This window comes from Macrobrachium nipponense, chromosome 9, assembly GCF_015104395.2.
Source record: "Macrobrachium nipponense isolate FS-2020 chromosome 9, ASM1510439v2, whole genome shotgun sequence".
In the NCBI taxonomy this organism is placed as follows: domain Eukaryota; kingdom Metazoa; phylum Arthropoda; class Malacostraca; order Decapoda; family Palaemonidae; genus Macrobrachium; species Macrobrachium nipponense.
The window spans coordinates 69,717,329-69,736,769 of record NC_061110.1 but is presented as its reverse complement, the minus strand read 5'-3'; the positions used below and the strand labels follow the sequence as shown (position 1 = coordinate 69,736,769).

At 39.3% G+C, this 19,441-nt stretch overlaps 1 protein-coding gene across 1 annotated transcript in view; it reads right to left on the bottom strand.

Moving 5' to 3' along the window:
- Positions 1-19,441, bottom strand: part of LOC135218542 (very long-chain specific acyl-CoA dehydrogenase, mitochondrial-like) — a 303,617-nt gene that overhangs the window by 80,070 nt on the left and 204,106 nt on the right. The window contains exon 5 of the mRNA XM_064254915.1: positions 14,974-15,149. Coding sequence (XP_064110985.1) covers positions 14,974-15,149 — 176 coding nt within the window. The remainder of the gene's footprint in view (positions 1-14,973; positions 15,150-19,441) is intronic.

Here is a 19,441-nt window from a genome sequence, read left to right as displayed (position 1 = left end):
TACAACATGCATACCAGTATAATCAAGGCACTTTAGTTTATGTTGAAGGTCAGCAGCCGAACATTCAGTACCCAAATCAGTTGCAGAGAGAGCATTTGGTTGAATAGGGTTTTGATGGACACCAGGGCTAACAGAGTCATGAGGTGCAACAATTAGTAGATAATTATCAAGACGGGCAGCCGTTAATGAACACTACACGTTCATAGAAGAAGAAGAGAGAAAGGAAAAGGGGAGAAAAAAAAAAAAAAAAAAAAAAAAAAAAAAAAACGACACCCCAAAAAGGCTAACACAGGTCGTATGCTTGCACAGTTTGATGACGTTTGCCTGAGTCGTTTCAAGAACATTGTGAAAAGTAGGCAGAAGCAATCTTCCTTGGATCGTTATTTTTTAAAGAGGCCTTTAGCATTAGCAGGAGTAAGCAAAAAGGAAGAACCAAATGATAAAAAACAAAGTTGTAAGCAAAAAGGAAGAACCAAGTGATAAAAAACAAAGTTGAAAGTGGTGATAAAGTTGAAAGTCTGTATAAAAAAATAAAAAAAAAAACCTACGTAAAGTAAAAAAAAAAGTTAAAAATCCAAAAAAGGAAAAAAAATGTTTTTAAATTTTAGTTTTTTGTAAAGTTAAGTGTACGTACGTACGTACGTATCTGCCGTTTGTCCTCCTCCTCCTCTGCCGCCACTTTCAAACATAGCCTCACTCGAAAGGTAAGCTTCCACATTTTACGTACAGTATTTCTTGTATACAATGTACACTAATACACTTTATTTACAGGTTATTTTGCATTTTGTTACTAATTTAGGTATTGAATGGTCCAAATTGCTGTAGTATTTCATTGTTTATAGGTCAATTTAGCTTTATTATGAAATTTACTGGGGTGTTTTTGGAGGGCTTGGAACGGATTAGCCATTTTACACATAAAATGTGGTCCAAGATACGAAAACCTCATGATACGAAGGGCGCCTCGGAACGGATTAATTTCGTATCTCGAGGTACGACTGTAATCCTTTCTTAGTCTGCTCATCAGCTCTCTCATTACTTGCAGCACCTGCATGTGCAAGTATCCCAAGAAATTTACTTGCTGCCTTCTGAGGCTTAACACAAAAAGCCATTAAAACCTTAAAGGCCATTCTATGCACCCTTTGAATTACTTAAAAAAAAAAAAAAAAAAAAATTAAAAAGAATATAAAATACTAGAAGAACCAACTGCAAATACAATGGCTTTGAACTACAATTTTTTGTGCATTTTGCCAGAACATGGATAGACAACTTTCAATTTTTCTTCTTGAAAATGCAAGTGTCTTAAGCTTTTTAAATAATTCCGTTTTGATTATAAGACCTGCAGCATTGCTATCATCCCTGGGAGAACTTGGAAATTATCCCCAACAGACACCTGAGAATATTGTAATTCATGAACTTACTTCAGTCAGCTTCAAGTCAACAGTACAGTGGACCCCCATATTTGTGTTCTCAGTATTCGCACTCATTCACAGATTTTTCTTTGGAACCTATCTAAAAATTATTTGCGGGAGGACTTGCTCATTCGCAAGTTTCTCTGTGGAATGTATCTCTAAAATTATTCGTGGGTCCCCACTATTCCCAGATGCAAATTTTTTTGTACAGCAATATTGTGCATTTTCATTTTATTTACTATATAATATGTGACATTAAATATCATAATAATGATATTAAATCATACAGGCACTTACTGGTTATGAATGTTGATTACAGATGATGTTGATATTAGTTGTCAGTCTGATAAATGACGACGAAGATAGACTGCACAGCAAAGCAGAGGAGTTACATCTCCTCTGAGGGCGCCTCTTCACCTTCAGGAGGCACCTTGTCAGGGATTTCAGGAGGCTGCATCCTCTGGAGGTACTTGTGCATGCTCACGAAGGTGTTTCGATAGGGCTTCATTATTTCATTAAAAGTATTCATAAAATTTGTGGCCCTTTCTTTATTCTAATCCCATGCCCTGATTGTTGTCTGTATCTACCTGACTTCCCTGATCAAATTATACAGACCACAAAATTCTTCAAAATCCTGCTCCATTGGTGGGATAGTAGTAGCAAAGAGGGCAGCAAGTTCTCCCACAAGAATGACCTCCCAGAGTATGTTAGCCTGTTCATACTCATTCTCAAGGCAGGCGGCTGCACTTTCAGTCACGTGGTAATGGCCTACTACTTCTCCATGACTTTTGTCTCCAACATAACAATTATGTCTATTTTCTCCTCATCCGTCATTAACTGTAAGGACCTTTGACGCTCAGGCTCTTTGCCAGAAGCCTTAGGAGAAGCAGAATGTTTAAAGGACATTTTAAAGGATATTCTTCATCCGCAGTAATACGTACACTACGTATACCATACCGCACAAACAAAACATGCACAAACGATAGAACATTGAACTGCATTGGGTCAATTGGGCATAAATTGTGCATTGACATTTTGTGCATACTACATTTTATGAAATATTTTTTTTTAAGATGATTTCTAAATACAGTGGGTCCCCCCCGTATTTGCGTTCTCTGGATTCGGGGATTTTTCTCTGGACCATATCTACCCATTATTTGCTGTGAATTCGCCTATTCGCGGGAATTTCCGACGATAAATAATCACTAATTAGTGTATTTTGATGTTGTTTTCATGCTTAGGATACAAAAATGATTTACTAATTTTAAAGTATTAATATTGATCAATACTGCATTAGTAAGTTTAATAAGATTAAATGATATCACATAATAACTAATAATTCTCTCTCTCTCTTACAGAGATGTATGCTTTTTGTATAAATGATTTACTAATTTTCAAATATTTATATTAATGTAAAAAGCAATCACTTCAATAAAGAAAATACTATGGTGAATTAGTAAGATTTTAGTTTATAAATTTATGTAAGAATGAAGGAAATCCCAGTCTTTACGCATCTTTCTTTCGATTCGAACTCTCTCTCTCTCTCTCTCTCTCTCTCTCTCTCTCTCTCTCTCTCTCTCTCTCTCTCTCTCTCTCTCTCTTTACTGAGATGAGAGATTTTTATGGTACACGTATGTATAATACGTTTATTAATATTTTCATATGAAACATCAGCTACCTTGCAGTAATAAGTGGTACGAGCACCAACCTGAGGGAGTGATAGAAAACGATCAGGCAAAGATCCTCTGGGACTGGTATCAGAACGGATAGGGTGATACGTGCAAATAGACGAGACGTGACGTTGATTGACAAAGTCAAGAAGAAAGTATCACTCATTGATGTCGCAATACCACGGGACACCAGAGTTGAAGAGAAAGGGAAAAAATGGATAAGTATCAAGATCTGAAAATAGAAATAAGAAGGATATGGGATATGCCAGTGGAAATCGTACCCATAATCATAGGAGCACTAGGCACGATCCCAAGATCCCTGAAAAGGAATCTAGAAAAACTAGAGGCTGAAGTAGCTCCAGGACTCATGCAGAAGAGTGTGATCCTAGAAACGGCGCACATAGTAAGAAAAGTGATGACTCCTAAGGAGGCAGGATGCAACCCGGAACCCAACACTATAAATACCACCCAGTCGAATTGGAGGACTGTGATAGAGCAAAAAAAATAATAAATAAATAAAATAATAATAATAATAATAATAATAAAAATAACTGTAATTACAAAAATCATATGTGAAAGTATTTTACAAATACTATGACAATCTTTCCATTTCTCTCTCTCTCTCTCTCTCTCTCTAAACAGCAATAATATAAATTCATTGAAGAAAATACTAAAGTGAATTAGCAAGATTTTAGTTTATAAATAAAAAGAATTATGTAAGAATGAAAGAAAATGCATTTTACCCTGCATTATTCTCTTTGAACTCCAAGTAGCCAAGCTGAGTTGGCTGGGGTCAAAAAACTGTGTTGCCATATCTCAGGATCATGAAAATTCTCTCTCTCTCTCTCTCTCTCTCTCTCTCTCTCTCTCTCTCTCTCTCTTTTACTGAGATGAGAGAATTTCTAAGGTACATGTGTATGTTTATTAATATTTTCGCATAATAATAGTAATATAACTAAATTCAAAATTCATATGTGATAGTATTTTAAAGAGGTACAATAATCTATCCATTTCACTCTTTTAAATAAGGATAACCGCCTCTCTCTCTCTCTCTCTCTCTCTCTCTCTCTCTCTCTCTCTCTCTCTCTCTCTCTCTCTCTCTCTGCCACACGAGATACTAGTATGTCCTAGTGGTAACTCTCGCCCTCTGTTTGGGCTGGAAGTGTATGTAGTATAAGTATATCTTTAAGGACATTACTACATTTTATGGTAAAATAATAATATACAGTACTAGTTTACAAATAATATTAAGTTTAATGAGATTAAACAGTAACAATAACCTCTCTCTCTCTCTCAGAAATAATTCATAATTTCACTCTTGATGGTCAGATATATGATGTTGCCATTCATTGGTATCGCTCTCTCTCTCTCTCTGTTATTTGCTGTAGGTATATATTTTTAATGGTAAAAGAGGACTTTGAAATTATATTAATAATATAACCTCAATGATTAATGCTTTAATAGGTTAGTAATTTTAGGTATATTTGAAGTAGGATGTTATTAAAGATATACATTTGGTATCTGAACTTTCAAGATAGGCAGTTATAAGCATTTTTAGTGGTGGTTTTAACTATTCACGGGGGTGTTTGGTACACATCCCCTGCGAATACGAGGGGAACACTGTACAATAAATATGTATAGTACAGTGTTTTCAGATGATACTATAAGTACGCAGAGCATATCTAAAATACGAAGTATTTTCATGCTTACATACTAAAGTACAGTAATACCCAAAACCTATGTGAGGTTACGTTCCAGACTCCCTTGCACAAAGGGAAGTTTCGCGTAAGTTTGGCAAGGTCTCTAAAAATGCTAATAAATGCTTACTTCTAGTTTGAACAGTAAATATAACCCTAATCATGCTCCTTAAATATTGAGCTAACTTTTGAATGAAATTAAAGTTACTGTAATTTCATTCAAAAGTTAGCTTAATACATTAACCATACAAAATAAATAAATGGTTGGTAAAAATATAGGAGTGGGTACATACGTACAACATAGCTCTCTCTTCTGTACCCTATTTCTTTAAAATACTATCACGAATTTTGTAATTACAGTTATATTATTATTATTATTATTTTTTTATTTATTTTTTTTTTTTTTTGCTCTATCACAGTCCTCCAATTCGACTGGGTGGTATTTATAGTGTGGGGTTCTGGGTTGCATCCTGCCTCCTTAGGAGTCCATCACTCTCCTTACTATGTGTGCCGTTTCTTCTAGGGATCACCCACTCTTGTCTGCATGAGTCCTGGAGCTACTTCAGCCTCTAGTTTTTCTAGATTCCTTTTCAGGGATCTTGGGATCGTGCCTAGTGCTCCTATGATTATGGGTACGATTTCCACTGGCATATCCCATATCCTTCTTATTTCTATTTTCAGATCTTGATACTTCCATTTTTTCCCTCTCTTTCTCTTCAACTCTGGTGTCCCATGGTATTGCGACAAATCAATGAGTGATACTTTCTTCTTGACTTTGTCAATCAAAGTCACGTCTGGTCTGTTTGCACGTATCACCCTTTCCGTTCTGATACCATAGTCCCACCCAGAGGATCTTTGCCTGATCGTTTTCTATCACTCCCTCAGGTTGGTGCTGCGTGACCACTTATTACTGCAAGGTAGCTGATGTTTCTTGCACAGGCTCCAGTGGAGGGCTTTTGCCACTGAATCATGCCTCTTTTTGTACTGGTTCTGTGCAAGTGCCGGGCATTCGCTTGCTATGTGGCTTATGGTTTCATTTTTCGTATTACACTTCCTACATATGGGGAGAGATGTTATTTCCGTCTATCGTTCTTTGAACATATCTGGTTCTTAGGGCCTGATCTTGTGCCGCTGTTATCATTCCTTCAGTTTCCTTCTTTAGCTCTCCCCTCTGTAGCCATTGCCATGTGTCATCGCTGGCTAGTTCTTTAGTCTGTCTCATGTATTGTCCGTGCATTGGTTTATTGTGCCAGTCCTCTGTTCTGTCTGTCATTCTCCTGTCTCTGTATATTTCTGGGTCTTCGTCTACTTTATTAGTCCTTCTTCCCATGCACTCTTTAGCCACTCGTCTTCACTGGGTTTTCAGATATTGCCCCAGTGCTCTGTTTTCGATGTTGACACAGTCCTCTATACTAGTAGTCCTCTCCCTCCTTCTTTCGTGTTATGTATAGTCTGTCCGTATTTGCTCTTGGGTGTAGTGCTTTGTGTATTGTCATATGTTTCCTGGTTTTCTGATCTATGGTGCGGAGTTCTGCCTTCGTCCATTCCACTATTCCTGCGCTGTATCTGATTACTGGCACTGCCCATGTGTTTATGGCTTTGATCATATTTCCGGCGTTGAGTTTTGACTTGAGTATCGCCTTGAGTCTCTGCATATATTCTTTCCTGATTGTGTCCTTCATCTCTTGGTGTTTTATATCCCCTCCTTCCATTATTCCCAGGTATTTGTATCCTGTCTCATCTATGTGTTTGATGTTGCTCCCATCTGGTAGCTTTATCCCTTCAGTTCTCGTTACTTTGCCCTTTTGTATGTTGACTAAGGCGCATTTTTCTATTCCAAACTCCATCCTGATGTCCCCAGATACAATCCTTACAGTCTGGATTAGGGTATCTATTTCCTTCATGCTCTTACCATACAGCTTGATGTCGTCCATGAACATCAGATGGTTGATTCTGTTGCCTCTTTTCTTGAGTTGGTACCCGGCATCCATCTTCTGTAGTACTTTTGTCATGGGAATCATGGCTACTACGATGAGTAGTGGGGACAGTGAGTCGCCCTGGAAGATCCCTCTCCTGATGTTAACCTCTGCTAGTCTTATTCCAGTGCTTGTAAGTATTGTATTCCAGTTGCGCATTGTATTTTTGAGGAAGCTGATGGTGTTTTCCTCTGCCCCATATATTTTCAGGCATTCTATTAGCCATGTGTGTGGTATCATGTCGAAGGCTTTCTTATAGTCTATCCATGCCATGCTTAGGTTGGTTTTTCCTTCTCTTACTGTTCTTCATTACCATTTTGTCTATCAGGAGCTGGTCTTTTGTGGCCCTACACTTCCTTCTGCAGCCTTTCTGTTGGTGGGGGATGGTGTTTGTCTCCTCTAGGTAGTTGTATAGCCTTTCACTGATGATACCTGTTAGTAACTTCCACATTATTGGTAGGCAGGTGATAGGCCTGTAGTTACTGGCTATATTTCCCTTACTCTTGTCTTTTGTACTAAGGATGTTCTTCCTGTGGTCATCCATTTTGGTGCATGGTGATTTGAAATACAATGCTGGAGTTGTTCTGCTATTCGTGGGTGTAGGGCCTTGAAGTTTTTGAGCCAGTACCCATGGACTTCATCGGGACCTGGGGCTTTCCAGTTTGGCATTTTCTTTAGTTGGTGTCTGACTGTGTCTGTCGTGATCTCTGTGAATCTTTGTTTTATTCTCCCTGTTTCTTCTTCCTTGACTTCCTGGAGCCATGTTGCATGTTTGTTGTGTGATACCAGATTGCTCCATATGTTTTCCCAGAGTCTCTTACTTGGTTCGGCTTCAGGAATTTCTGGGTGGTTGTCATCCCCTCTTAGTTGGCTGTATAGTCTTTTCTGGTTGGTTCCGAATAGTTTGTTCTGTTGGTATCCCTTATTCCTGTTCGTGTACCGTTGGATCTTATGTGCTTTGGCCTTAAGCCTCTGTTTTACATCTTCTATTGTGTTGTTTAGTCCCTCTCTTGTACTTTGTATTTCTCGTTGAGTTCCTCCCTTGTTTTCTTGCTTCTTAGCCTTTTTTCTGCCATCTCTTTCAGTTTACTCAAGTCAGATCTCATCACCATGATTTGCTTTTCCAGGCACCTTTTCCAAGGAGGTTGCTGTTTTGGTTTCTGTTGGGTTGGTTGTGCTGGTGGTGTTGGTGTTCGAATCCCCATCAGTTCTGCTACTAATCTTGCTCCTGCATATGTCAAGTTATTTGTTTCTGTGATACTGGTGGTGTGTATTATGCCAATTATTTCATTGACTTCACTTGTTTTCTCCCTTAATTTCTTGGTGTTGTAGGCTTTCATGGAGGGGATCTTTGTTCTTTCTGTATCTGGCTCCATCCATTGTCTAATCTTTTCTACCCATTCCGTCCTCTCTGTTACTTCGTCGGTGTTTCTTCGTGTGTCGTTGTTTGATACCTCATCCTCCCTGTCGTCTTCTGTGGCATCGTCTCTCAGTTCGTCTTCGTGTAATTCGTTGTCGAGTGACATTTCCCTTTCCAGTTCTTCTCTTTCTGTTGGGGAGAGCCAGTTCTTTTTCTTTATGTTCCTCACTTGGTCTGCCAGCCTCTGCTCTGTTTGGGGGTGTTATTCCTCTCATTCCAGATGTTGACCAATCTTCTTCTATATCCTCTCTCCGTCGGGTTGCTTCTGATGTAGCATCTCCATATTTCCTTATTTTCTTCTCTTGTCCATTTCTTCCTTTTTTCTTCTGTAGCTCCAATCTCAGGCTGTTGATTACTGTCGTGGTGATCAGTTGCTGGATGACGACCTCCAAGTACCTGACCGTCTTCCCCTTTAATTGGGTTGAATACCTGGTTGCCGGACGAAGCTCCTCTGTTGCCAGAGGTTCCATTTACGTCGTTGTCGTTTATTCCTTCATTTCTTTCCATCATTGCTGAGTTTTGCTATTTAACCCATACCTGGACCCTACCCCATCAGGGATAGGTACTCATTTACAGCTGAGTAGACTGAGGAAATTATGGTAAAGATCCTTTCCCAAGGAATCAACGCCGAGGAGAGCGGTCACCCACCCAACGAATGGCCAGCCCCAATGTTGCTTAACTTGACTTAAGTCCATTGACGACCTAACCCACTCCTCCACGGCACCACATATTATTATTATTATTATTATTATTATTGTTATTATTATTATTATTATTATTATAAATAAACATAGTACATACTACATGTACCATAATAATTCTCTCATCTCTGAGAGAGAGAGAGAGAGAGAGAGAGAGAGAGAGAGAGAGAGAGAGAGAGAGACATGAGATGGAGAGAGACGATTCTTAGGAGAGAGAGAGAGAGAGAGAGAGAGAATTACTTTTATTATTTAATGTTATTTAATTTACACATAAAAGCTTAAAAACTTATAAATCACGTAAAAAACTTGAACAACCCCCTTAGCAGGGTTTCTCCAGGATTCGAAAATGGTGCGTCTACGTTCGTGTGTGTGAAATACTCGTGTATGATAATTTGTTAAGTTCCAATAAAAAGTTTGACCTAAGGTGTTGTGAATTCGCACAACTCAAATCGCATAAGATTGAGGTACAGTAGTACCTCGAGATACGAAATTAATCCGTTCCGAGGTGGCCTTCGTATTATGAGTTTTTCGTATCTTGGAACACCTTTTACATGTAAAATGGCTAATCCGTTCCAAGGCCTCCAAAAACACCCCAGTAAATTAAATTTCCAGGCCTAAAACGCATGTTCTAGGGTTACAACGCCGATCCAACGGAAGAAATATGACTCCAAAAGGCAAAATACTGTACATACTTGAGTAATATTCAACTGCATGTAATGTTCAACCCCATTTTTACTGCATATATTAGGACTTTAGCATATGTCCCTTAGCAATAAGCCTAGCCTATGTTAGCGGTTGCTACTGTAGCCTAGTCTATGATTCTGACATCTAAACCTAAGAGCTAAAAGCTTAGAATATGCCAATAAAATGTATAAATAATCAGTATGTACTCATTTCAAATAACTATTAATTAATCATTAACTATAATACACAAACAAACAAAAAACAAACCTTCCAATCCATTGTTTACATTCAGCTCTTACCCATCTTACGAGTATGGAACGAGCGCCAAGCAATCATTTTTCCTAGCACACAGTAAGCCATAAATTGTCATTAGTATCTCTCTTCAACTAATGAAACTACCAAACAGTATAATAACCATTCATTTCTATTCTTTATTCTATCTTTACCTAATGGAGATACCGAGTTACTGACAGCTATAATGAAACATACGTATACGTAACGTAATAATAAAACAGAAGAAGAATTCTAAAAAATACGTATTTGTTGGCAGTCTGATTTATTTTATATTTTATGATATCTAATTCACAATTTTTTTATTAAATGTATTGCATGTACTCGTTTCAAATAATTATTAAGTAACCATTAACTATAATAAACAAACAAAAAAAAGTTTCCAAACGTCTGTTTACATCCAGCACTTACGAGTATCGAACGATCGACAAGCAATCACTTTACACAGTAAGCCATAAATTTTCATTATCTCTCTTCAACTACTGAAACTACCAAACAGTATAAAAATACCATTCATTTCTATTCTTTATTCTATCTTTACCTAATGTTTTTTTTATTAAATGTATTGCATGAATAAGTTTTTCAATTTACAGCATCCTTTTACCAATAGAATACTTAAAGCACAAGGGGTAGATGCTGACCAATAGGAGAGCAGGACCTTATGGGGTGACTAGCATCAGGAACCAATGGGAGAGCGGGAGGATGGTGGCGAGTTTACTCAGTTGGCAGCGCGGGAGTTTTAAAATTGTTCTCGGTGGTCCGGGCGAATCTCGGGACTTTACAGCAACAACCTTTCGTATCTTGAAAACTTTTCGTATGTAGAGCAGTAAAATTTTTCGCATTGGCTTTCGTATCTCGAGTTTTTCGTAAGTAGAGCCTTTCGTATCTCGAGGTACTACTGTATTACTGTATATTTTGTGACTAAATATATTTTTTATGATGAAAAAATATTTATTTTCAAATATTACAGTTCTGTACGTAATAGGTAAGTTAATGTAAACACAAGAATATTTCTATAACATAATTGGTTTTTCTTAAAGATGGTCTCACCCAAGCTAACTTTCTGCAGATAAACATATCTTATGCTGCCATGACGCCTACTTAGAGCAGTACCCAGACAAAATGATCCTCAACACGCTATTGGCTGTCGTCTGCAGAGCAGCATTCATTTTCCTCGTTGCTCATTGGCTGTACACTTGACGTTGATTGGTTGAAACCTGAGTCCCATCTCGCGAAGATGGAATTGTGGGTATTGCACATCTCTCCTTCATCAGCCTCACTGCATAGAAAGTTACTGATATACGCATACGTAATCGCAAAGCTGTTTTAGCTATCAGCAAATATCCATGTGAATTATGCCGAAAATGGCTCCTAAAAAGTGCCCTGCTCCTAAGGCTTCTGGTCAAGAGCTTAAAAGAAAGAAAACTGTCATGAGGCTCAATGAGAAGGTGAAAGTTCTCGATATGTTGAAGGAGCGCATCAGTTTCACCATAGTTGGCCGCCAATTCAATGTGAACAAGAACACAGTGAGATACATAAAAAAAAAGTGAAATCTGAAAAAGTGTAAGCTTGACATACTTTGGTAGAGCAAAGGCAGTGTCAACAGTGAGAGATAAAACAATTGTGAAAATGGAATCTGCACTCGCGTACTGGATCAAGGACTGCCATAAGAAGAATGTGCCCCTTGACTCCAACATCATACACGAGAAAGTGTGACGGCTCTACCAGCAGCTATCAATTGCTACTTTGATGAACCAGCTCTTGAAGAGGAAGAAGAGCCAAATATGGAACCATCCTAAGCTCCCCTAGGTCTTCAGGCAAGCAAAGGATGGTTCCAGTGGTTCCTGAAAAGATTCCACTTAAAAGTGTTTCCCTACATGAGAAAGAAGCATCAGCTGACAAAGAGGTGGCCGCTAAATATCCCGAGACCTTCCAGATGATTCTTCAGGAGAAAGGATAACACCTAGAACAGGTCTTCAGTATGACAAAACTGGCCTGTTCTAGAAAAGATGACATCCTGGACATTTAATGAAGCACTCCTTAGTATTCCTCTCATTTCCTCTAACTCGTTCTTCAGCTCCTCACACACTACGCGTAACCTCTCATTCTCCACTTCCAATCTTTCCTTAGCTTCCCGCACCAACCTCAGCTCCTCCTTCAACCTCTCTACCTCACTCAATCCTTCCATCCTAAATTTTCTCACCACTCATACACACTAGGCTAGGTCAATCATCCTGCAGCTGCCAAACCAGCAATCCCTGTTCGGGCGCCAAAAATTACTGTGACGGAATCAAAGCTAAGTAAAAAAAAAAAAAAAAGCAAGTTCCCCATGGTTACTTTTTTGTAATGGCTGACAAAATTTCCCACAGCTACACTTTCCCTTTACATTACTTTTTACCCGCAGAACACACAAAACACAAACACATGTACTCACCTCAGGCTCTAGATACTCAGGGCTAGGCTGTGCTGTCCGCTGGATATAGACTAGGCTACGCTAGTCGAGACACAACCACCGCCAAGAATCACAACACAAAACAACCAACTGAGAACTACAACCACACAACAACTTAACAACCAGACAAATCACTGAGCAAACAAACACCAACAGCATGAAACAACATAACCACCATACAACAATTCAATCCAGCACAAGAAACCGCCAACACCAACACTGTCCCCAACCGCCAACTCATAGACACTGAAATGCACAACCAACCACTTTAACTTCATCACAACCAGACAGACACATGCACAACAACTTTACATCATAATCAATCAAATCACACATCAATTGACCATCAATGGATAAGACTGCTGCCAAACTAACTCTATGACTTCACTGACTTCCTTACTTCTTATGACTCGTAACACACTACTGCCACTGACATACTCCGCGATCGCCACAACAGACACACGCTTACGACCACCATCAAAACCACTCCCATTTATTCCTTCTCCAATTTTGCGCTCTCTCTCTCTCTCTCGCACGCAACCCTCGGAGACATTGTCAAATTTAAACTATCATCATTACTCCCCCATAATGGAATTCAAGGTTTTGCTAATAGTAGACAATGCTTGTAGCCACCCTCTCAATCTCTATTACAAAGGAGTCCAGCTCGAGTTCCTCCCTCCAAACACCACCTATCCTCCAGCCTATGGACCAGGGCTTGATCCGTGCCTTCAAGGCACTCTTCACTGGGAGCTCCCTCCAGCACCTTGTTGATGCAATGGACCGTGACAATAAATTTATGCTGAAAGACTATTGGGGTAAATTCACGATTGCTACATGTCTGTCTGTCATCGACCAGTCGCTGAAGGAAATGAAGATGGAAACCCTGAATGCAAGCTGGAGTAAGTTGTGGTTGGACTGTGTCCATAATTATATGGGCTTCTCTCCTGAGGAAATCCAGCATTTGATATCACCAAGGATGAAGTGGATACCCTCATTGATGCCCACTCTGACCCCCTGACAAGCCAGGATTTGGAAGACCTGATGAAGTCTGCCAGCGAGGAAGAAGACACTCCAGTTCAGGAGAGGAGCAGGAGCAGGAGGGCCTGACTTTGGAATGCCTGTCCTAACTTTGGAGAATGATAAATGATGTTCAGGAGTTTGTTTCAAAATGGGATCCTTACATGGAACACTCATAAAAGTTTTCCAACATTCTTGATATGGCATCGGAACCCTATAAACAAGCACTCAACACCATGAAGAAACAACAGCAGCAGCTGCCAATCACCATGTTCATTACACATACGAAGAAGGAACCTCCAAAGCCTCACCATACCCATGAAGTAGTGCTTCCCCAATTGCCTGAGGTAGGGCCTCTTGATTCACCTAAAGAAGTGACTCCCAAATCTCCTGAGTTAGTACCTCCCAGAGCACCTCCTGAAGGTGAAGAGGCACCTTCAAAGGAGATGTAACTCCTCTGCTTAGCTGTGCAGTCATATCTTCATCAACAATCATCAGACTACACGTCTAACTCATCATCATCACTGCTGAGTACCCTATCTACATATACTGTATTAGTGTAAAAAATTGTAACTGGATGACTTAAATAGTAACTGCATGAAAGAAAACGTGCTTGACTTAATACTTACAGGGGAACTGGATTATATTCCTGTACGTAACCAAGTCATACAGTACGTACGTATGTATTCTTGAAAATAAAATGTGCTTAAAAATGGTAGATTTCCTTTGAAATACTATCAATATTTCAAAGATTAGTATGTACTGGAATAGGATGTATTTTAATGTATATTTGATGTAGGATGGTATATTTTAGTGATACATAATTTGGTGTTTACAAGTTCAAGATAGGCAGTTTTATGCATTTTTAGAGGAGAGTTCCAAGTATTTGTGGGTTCAAGCTATTCACGGGGCTGTGGGGGGGGGGGGGGGGGGTGGTCTGGTACGCATCCCCCGCAAATACAGGGGGACCACTGTACATTAGACTCAAATCTTTGAGAATTCACTATTCACCTACTTAAGGCATAGCACTTTGAACACTGATCTATTCTGAACTTCAACTAGTGAAGACTACAATCTCTGAGACACCTAGAAAAGACTACAATCTACAAAGCACTTGGAAAAGATACATCTAAAATGCTATCTAATACAGACAAGACACAACTGGAAATGAATCACTGGATGAACCCTAAAGAAAATGCCTTCAAATTAAAATGAAGAGAGACTATGTACTGATTTTTTAATTACCCAAAATGTCTCAATCTTGAGCACCTTTACCAGTGCCATAAAAATTTTCATTCATTCATCATTCATTTATACTTCATGTCTCAAAACCACCTATGAAATTATTCATGAGCTTTTAGCATACCTTCCAATTATGTATATTCAAATCATGCAGCACACACCATAAATGTAAGTGTTATATTAACATAAAATCACAGGAAAAAACATGTTCATAACTTTCAGGTGTCTGCCAACCGAAAGTACTTGATCTGATCTGGAAGTTTCATGAATGTACAACGCTCATCAACGACCAAACCTGATCTGAAACCGGTTTGTATCTGTGTAGCATTCAAAGTAAATTATCAAAATAATTAGAATATACGATTAAAATCAAATAAAAATACTATCTCACAAGACATATACAATAGGACTAACCTTAAAACCTGAGCCAACTTCACCTAAAACATTCTCAATGGGAATTTTAACATCTTCGAAATAAACCTCAGCAGTATTTGAGGCTTTAATACCCATTTTCTTCTCTGGAGCGCCATGAGAAACTCCACCAAAAGCACGTTCCACAATAAATGCTGACACCTTGTCTCTCTTGTTACCTGGTGCAAATTGAAAGATATTTTCAAACTATCAGAAAAATAAATTAAAATAAAAAAATAAATTAGTAAAAAATTTGTACAAATTAAATTTATATTTTGACTACAGAGCCAAGTATAAAAAATATCTGCATAATTTTTTTTTTAAATATCACAACTTTTTAATCAATTTATATTTTTCCCAACATACAAACCTGCGGCCTTTACATTGGGAAAATTCTTCTGTGCAAGCTGGAAACCAGATATGAAAAAATCTGACATCATATGATCACAGTATGATGGAGTAATACATGGTTCATCAAAGAATAAAGGAATAAGACCATTCATTCTCTCACACTAATAGTCTAGACTACTATGAGATTCAGGGCCTCTGTAACACGGTTTTTTCGCAATAACTTTTTATCTATGCATTTCATAAATATAACGCTTACTCAGAATACATATTATATCAACACATAAATTTTGAGTGTATTCTGCACTACGTAGGTTGAATAAATTTGGTACTTATAATGTAAAAGTGACTTTTATTGAAGACGGGCCAACTTACTCAGAGAAAAGGTTTCGAACGCACTCGTTACGTAACTTATGACAGCATTCTTCCCTCTTTCTCGATGGATGATTGGCTATACGTAACGAAGGCTAAACCTCTGGCAACAATGACATACAAATTTAAATACAAGCAAAGCAGTACACCTTTATGAACTCTGGAACCTCTCCACTGATAAATGTCATAATGAACAAACCAACGAAATGTGTTAATAAATACAAAAACACTTCGATTATTAGTCTAACTCCCAAAATAAGTTTCCAAAGAAATTACAGTCTACTTTATAGGTCACAATCAGATTGACAAGATGTAGGGAATAGTTGGTAATTATCAAAAACATAGTAGACAAGCTTGATTTGATAACTGGTATACCCAATGTCAAGCAATTTTTATTTATTGGCTATCTACCTATTTACTGAAAAAAAATTGCTGGTACCGTATATTGGCTTTAAACCTTCACCAATAATTATCGTCAGAATGATGACTTCATGAGGCTCCACCCACTTTTGCCTCGTTATAATTCAGGATAACACTGAAGGCTACCATGGGCATTGTTGGATTAGAAAATTTAACTTCTGACTATAAAAACTAATTTCTTGAGTAGTTGTAAGAAGTGCTAAATGATCCTCAAGGATCCCAGCAGTTGGCCTAAACGTTTAATTCATGTATATTACTGCTATACTGTTGCGGCACTACTGCTACAGTAGTATTACTACACTAGCACTGATACCCCACCCACATCTATGTATCGTTCCGCCATTCATAAAGTCTTTGGGTTTCAGAGCCGATGGAGTTTCTGTATGGTGGATGGGCGGGGCAACATTTAGTAAAAAGGTGTTTGTTTACCTTGCTTACGTAATGAATGTTTTTCGACTCTTGGCTCGTAATCATTGGCCATGGCGTCGGCTAGATCATTTTTACTCTATAAAAATTAAAACTATCGGGTTTAGGTTATTGATATGCTGACAAAATTTGTGTGTGGTTGTAAAATATACATATGTCAACTTTCAGCTACATCCGATGCTTTGACAAGGAGCAAAGTCCAAAAAACCGTGTTACAGAGACCCTGAATCTCATAGTAGATACAATTTGCCTACATGGAGCACTTGTCAATTTATACAACTTGGGTAGCCACCACCAAACCCAAGGAAAAAGTGTCCAAGGACTTGTGTGACATCCCTCTGGTAGGAGGTGGTAAAGGTGGTCTGACAATTCCAAGTAGTATCAGCCTTTAACACTCTTTGAACTGATAGATTCTTTTTAAAAGCAATGGAGAGGCTGAAACCCCTCACATCATGCACATCATAAGCTTTAGGTCATACTGAACTGTCATCTAGATTAGAAGTGTATGCGATTCTAATAACCTCACTTAGCCACGAGATGGTATTCTTGGACACTACTTCCTTGTCCCAGCCCATACTAACAAAAAGCCTTCAACACCTAGGTCTGAGGTATCAAGTTCTTTTTAGATAGTAGCATATGGCCCAAACTGGACATAAAGAGTATCTCACTGGTATCATTACCTACAAAATCTGCAAGAGACAGAACCAAAAAGGGCTTGAATCTCTGATTAGGAACTGATGGATTTGGAGTCTTAGCCACAAATTCCAGGACAAATTCAAAACACACTAAATTCCAGCCCCTTGAGTATTTTGCTTCAAAACAGAGGCCATGATGTTCACCCACTCTTTTGGTTAATGCTAAGGCAAGTAAAAATACAGTCCTGAGGGTTAAAAACCTATCCAAAAGAAGCCCGTAAAGGCTCATATGGGATGCAAGTATGGCAGCTAAGAACCACCGCCAAATCCCAGTTAGGAGGTTTAAGCTCCTTATCTGGACAGGATTGCTCAAAGCTTCGTAAGAGGATTGAGATCTCCCATGAGGAATAGAAATCCACTCCTTTCAGACAAAGAACTAGCCCTAAAGCAGTCCTATATTCCTTAACAGCCGATACAGAATGGAACCTCTCTCTACAAAGGAAGATGAGGAAGTCCGCTATCTGTTGAATAGAAGTTCAGACCAGAGAGAAACCTCACTGATGACCCCAATCACAATAGACAGCCCATTTCTCTTGATACAAGGCTGTTGACAATTTCCTGAGATAGCCAGACATCTCTGATGCTGCCTGCAAGAAAAGCCTCTTGCTTGGAGGAGATACAGGAGGTCTCGTCTCCAGTTATCAGCAAAAACCGCCATTAACCAAAACTCTGCAATTTGTGGTGCTTATGGCGTTGATAACTGGTTAATGGCACCCCTGTTAAGTATGTTATGGCACCATAACTCCAGCAACAATAACCAGAACTCAGCACATTATGGTGCCATAAATCACCGATTTTATGATACTAGACAAGTGCCATAAAACCAGGTTGCCATTGACCAAGTCTGCCAATAACCATGGACTGCCTGTACTGGATAGTCTCCAACCAAGAAGAGATAGGGACTTGACAGAATGATGATATCTTTCGACAAGGGCCTGGCAAAGAAGCTTGTGCCAAGGAGGAATCTCACTTGGAACTTCCATGAGGAGAGTCAAATGGTTGGGATACCGCTCGGCTTGAGATCACAAGGGAGCCACCAAAGTCATTCAGGTTCCAGGTCAATACCCTTTTGATCACCTGACGAATCAGACAAAAGGGAGGAAAGGTGTAAACATCCAGGTTGTCCCATGGACATTGAAGGGCATCCCTCTGCCACTGCCGAAGGGTCCAGAACTGTTGAAATGGGTGGCAAACAGATCTACCACCGGAGTTCCCCAGAGGAGAAACAGCCATTCCACTACCTCATGGTGTAATGACCACTCTGTTCCCAAGACTTGATTCCGTTTCCGTTCATATGCCACAATGGTCTTTTTGCCTGGAACATACCTGGCTGACAGAACCACAGTGTGGTCTTTTACCCATTGATGTAACTGGGCTGTCAATCTGTGAAGATGGTGAGAAACTAGCCCCCTTGTTTGCTTTTGTATTCCACCATCCTGGTGTTGTCGGATATCACTAATACAGAATGACCTGCTACCTCACCCTGAAAGTCCAGAAGGGCTAAAAAGGCTGCTTTCAGTTCCAGAACATCAATGTGATGTTTTTCTTCTGTGCTCCAAATCCCCAAAGTCAGATCTTCCATATGAGTCGCCCACCTATCAATCGAGGCATCCAAAAAGAGAAGGATCTCTGGAAGAGGAGCATGAAAAGGCATCCCTGTTGTCAAATTCTTGTCATCAAAACACCAGGCCAAATCCTGTCTCATCTCCTGTAAGAGAGGGTTCTGGAAGAATGGAGAACCTATCACTGGGGACCAAAACTTCTTCAGCCTCCACTGTAAGGAGTGGAGGTGAAGTCTACTACATCTACTACCCACTTTTCCAATCCAAACTGCTGCCAAGCCCTAACACCAGCTTGTCAAGCATACACCTCCAGGTTGTCCCAGTGTTGTTGGAATGTGTCCTCCGCTAACGCTAAAGGATCTGGAACCACTGAACAGAATATCTTTAGTTTTACTGTTGAACTGAGTCCCAAAAAGGTCCAGCATGGGTCTCTCCCAAACCTGGAAGAGCTTGTCTGCTACTACTTGATGAAGGGACCACTCTTTGTCTATGATCTGATCCAGACGACTGCGACCACATTCTGTTTGCCCAGGATATACCTGGCTGAGAGCTCTACCGAATTGCTGACCACCCACTGGTGAACCTCGACGGTCAAGGCATGAAGTTGATGTGAAACCAGGCCTCCCTGCTTGTTCACATAGGCGAACA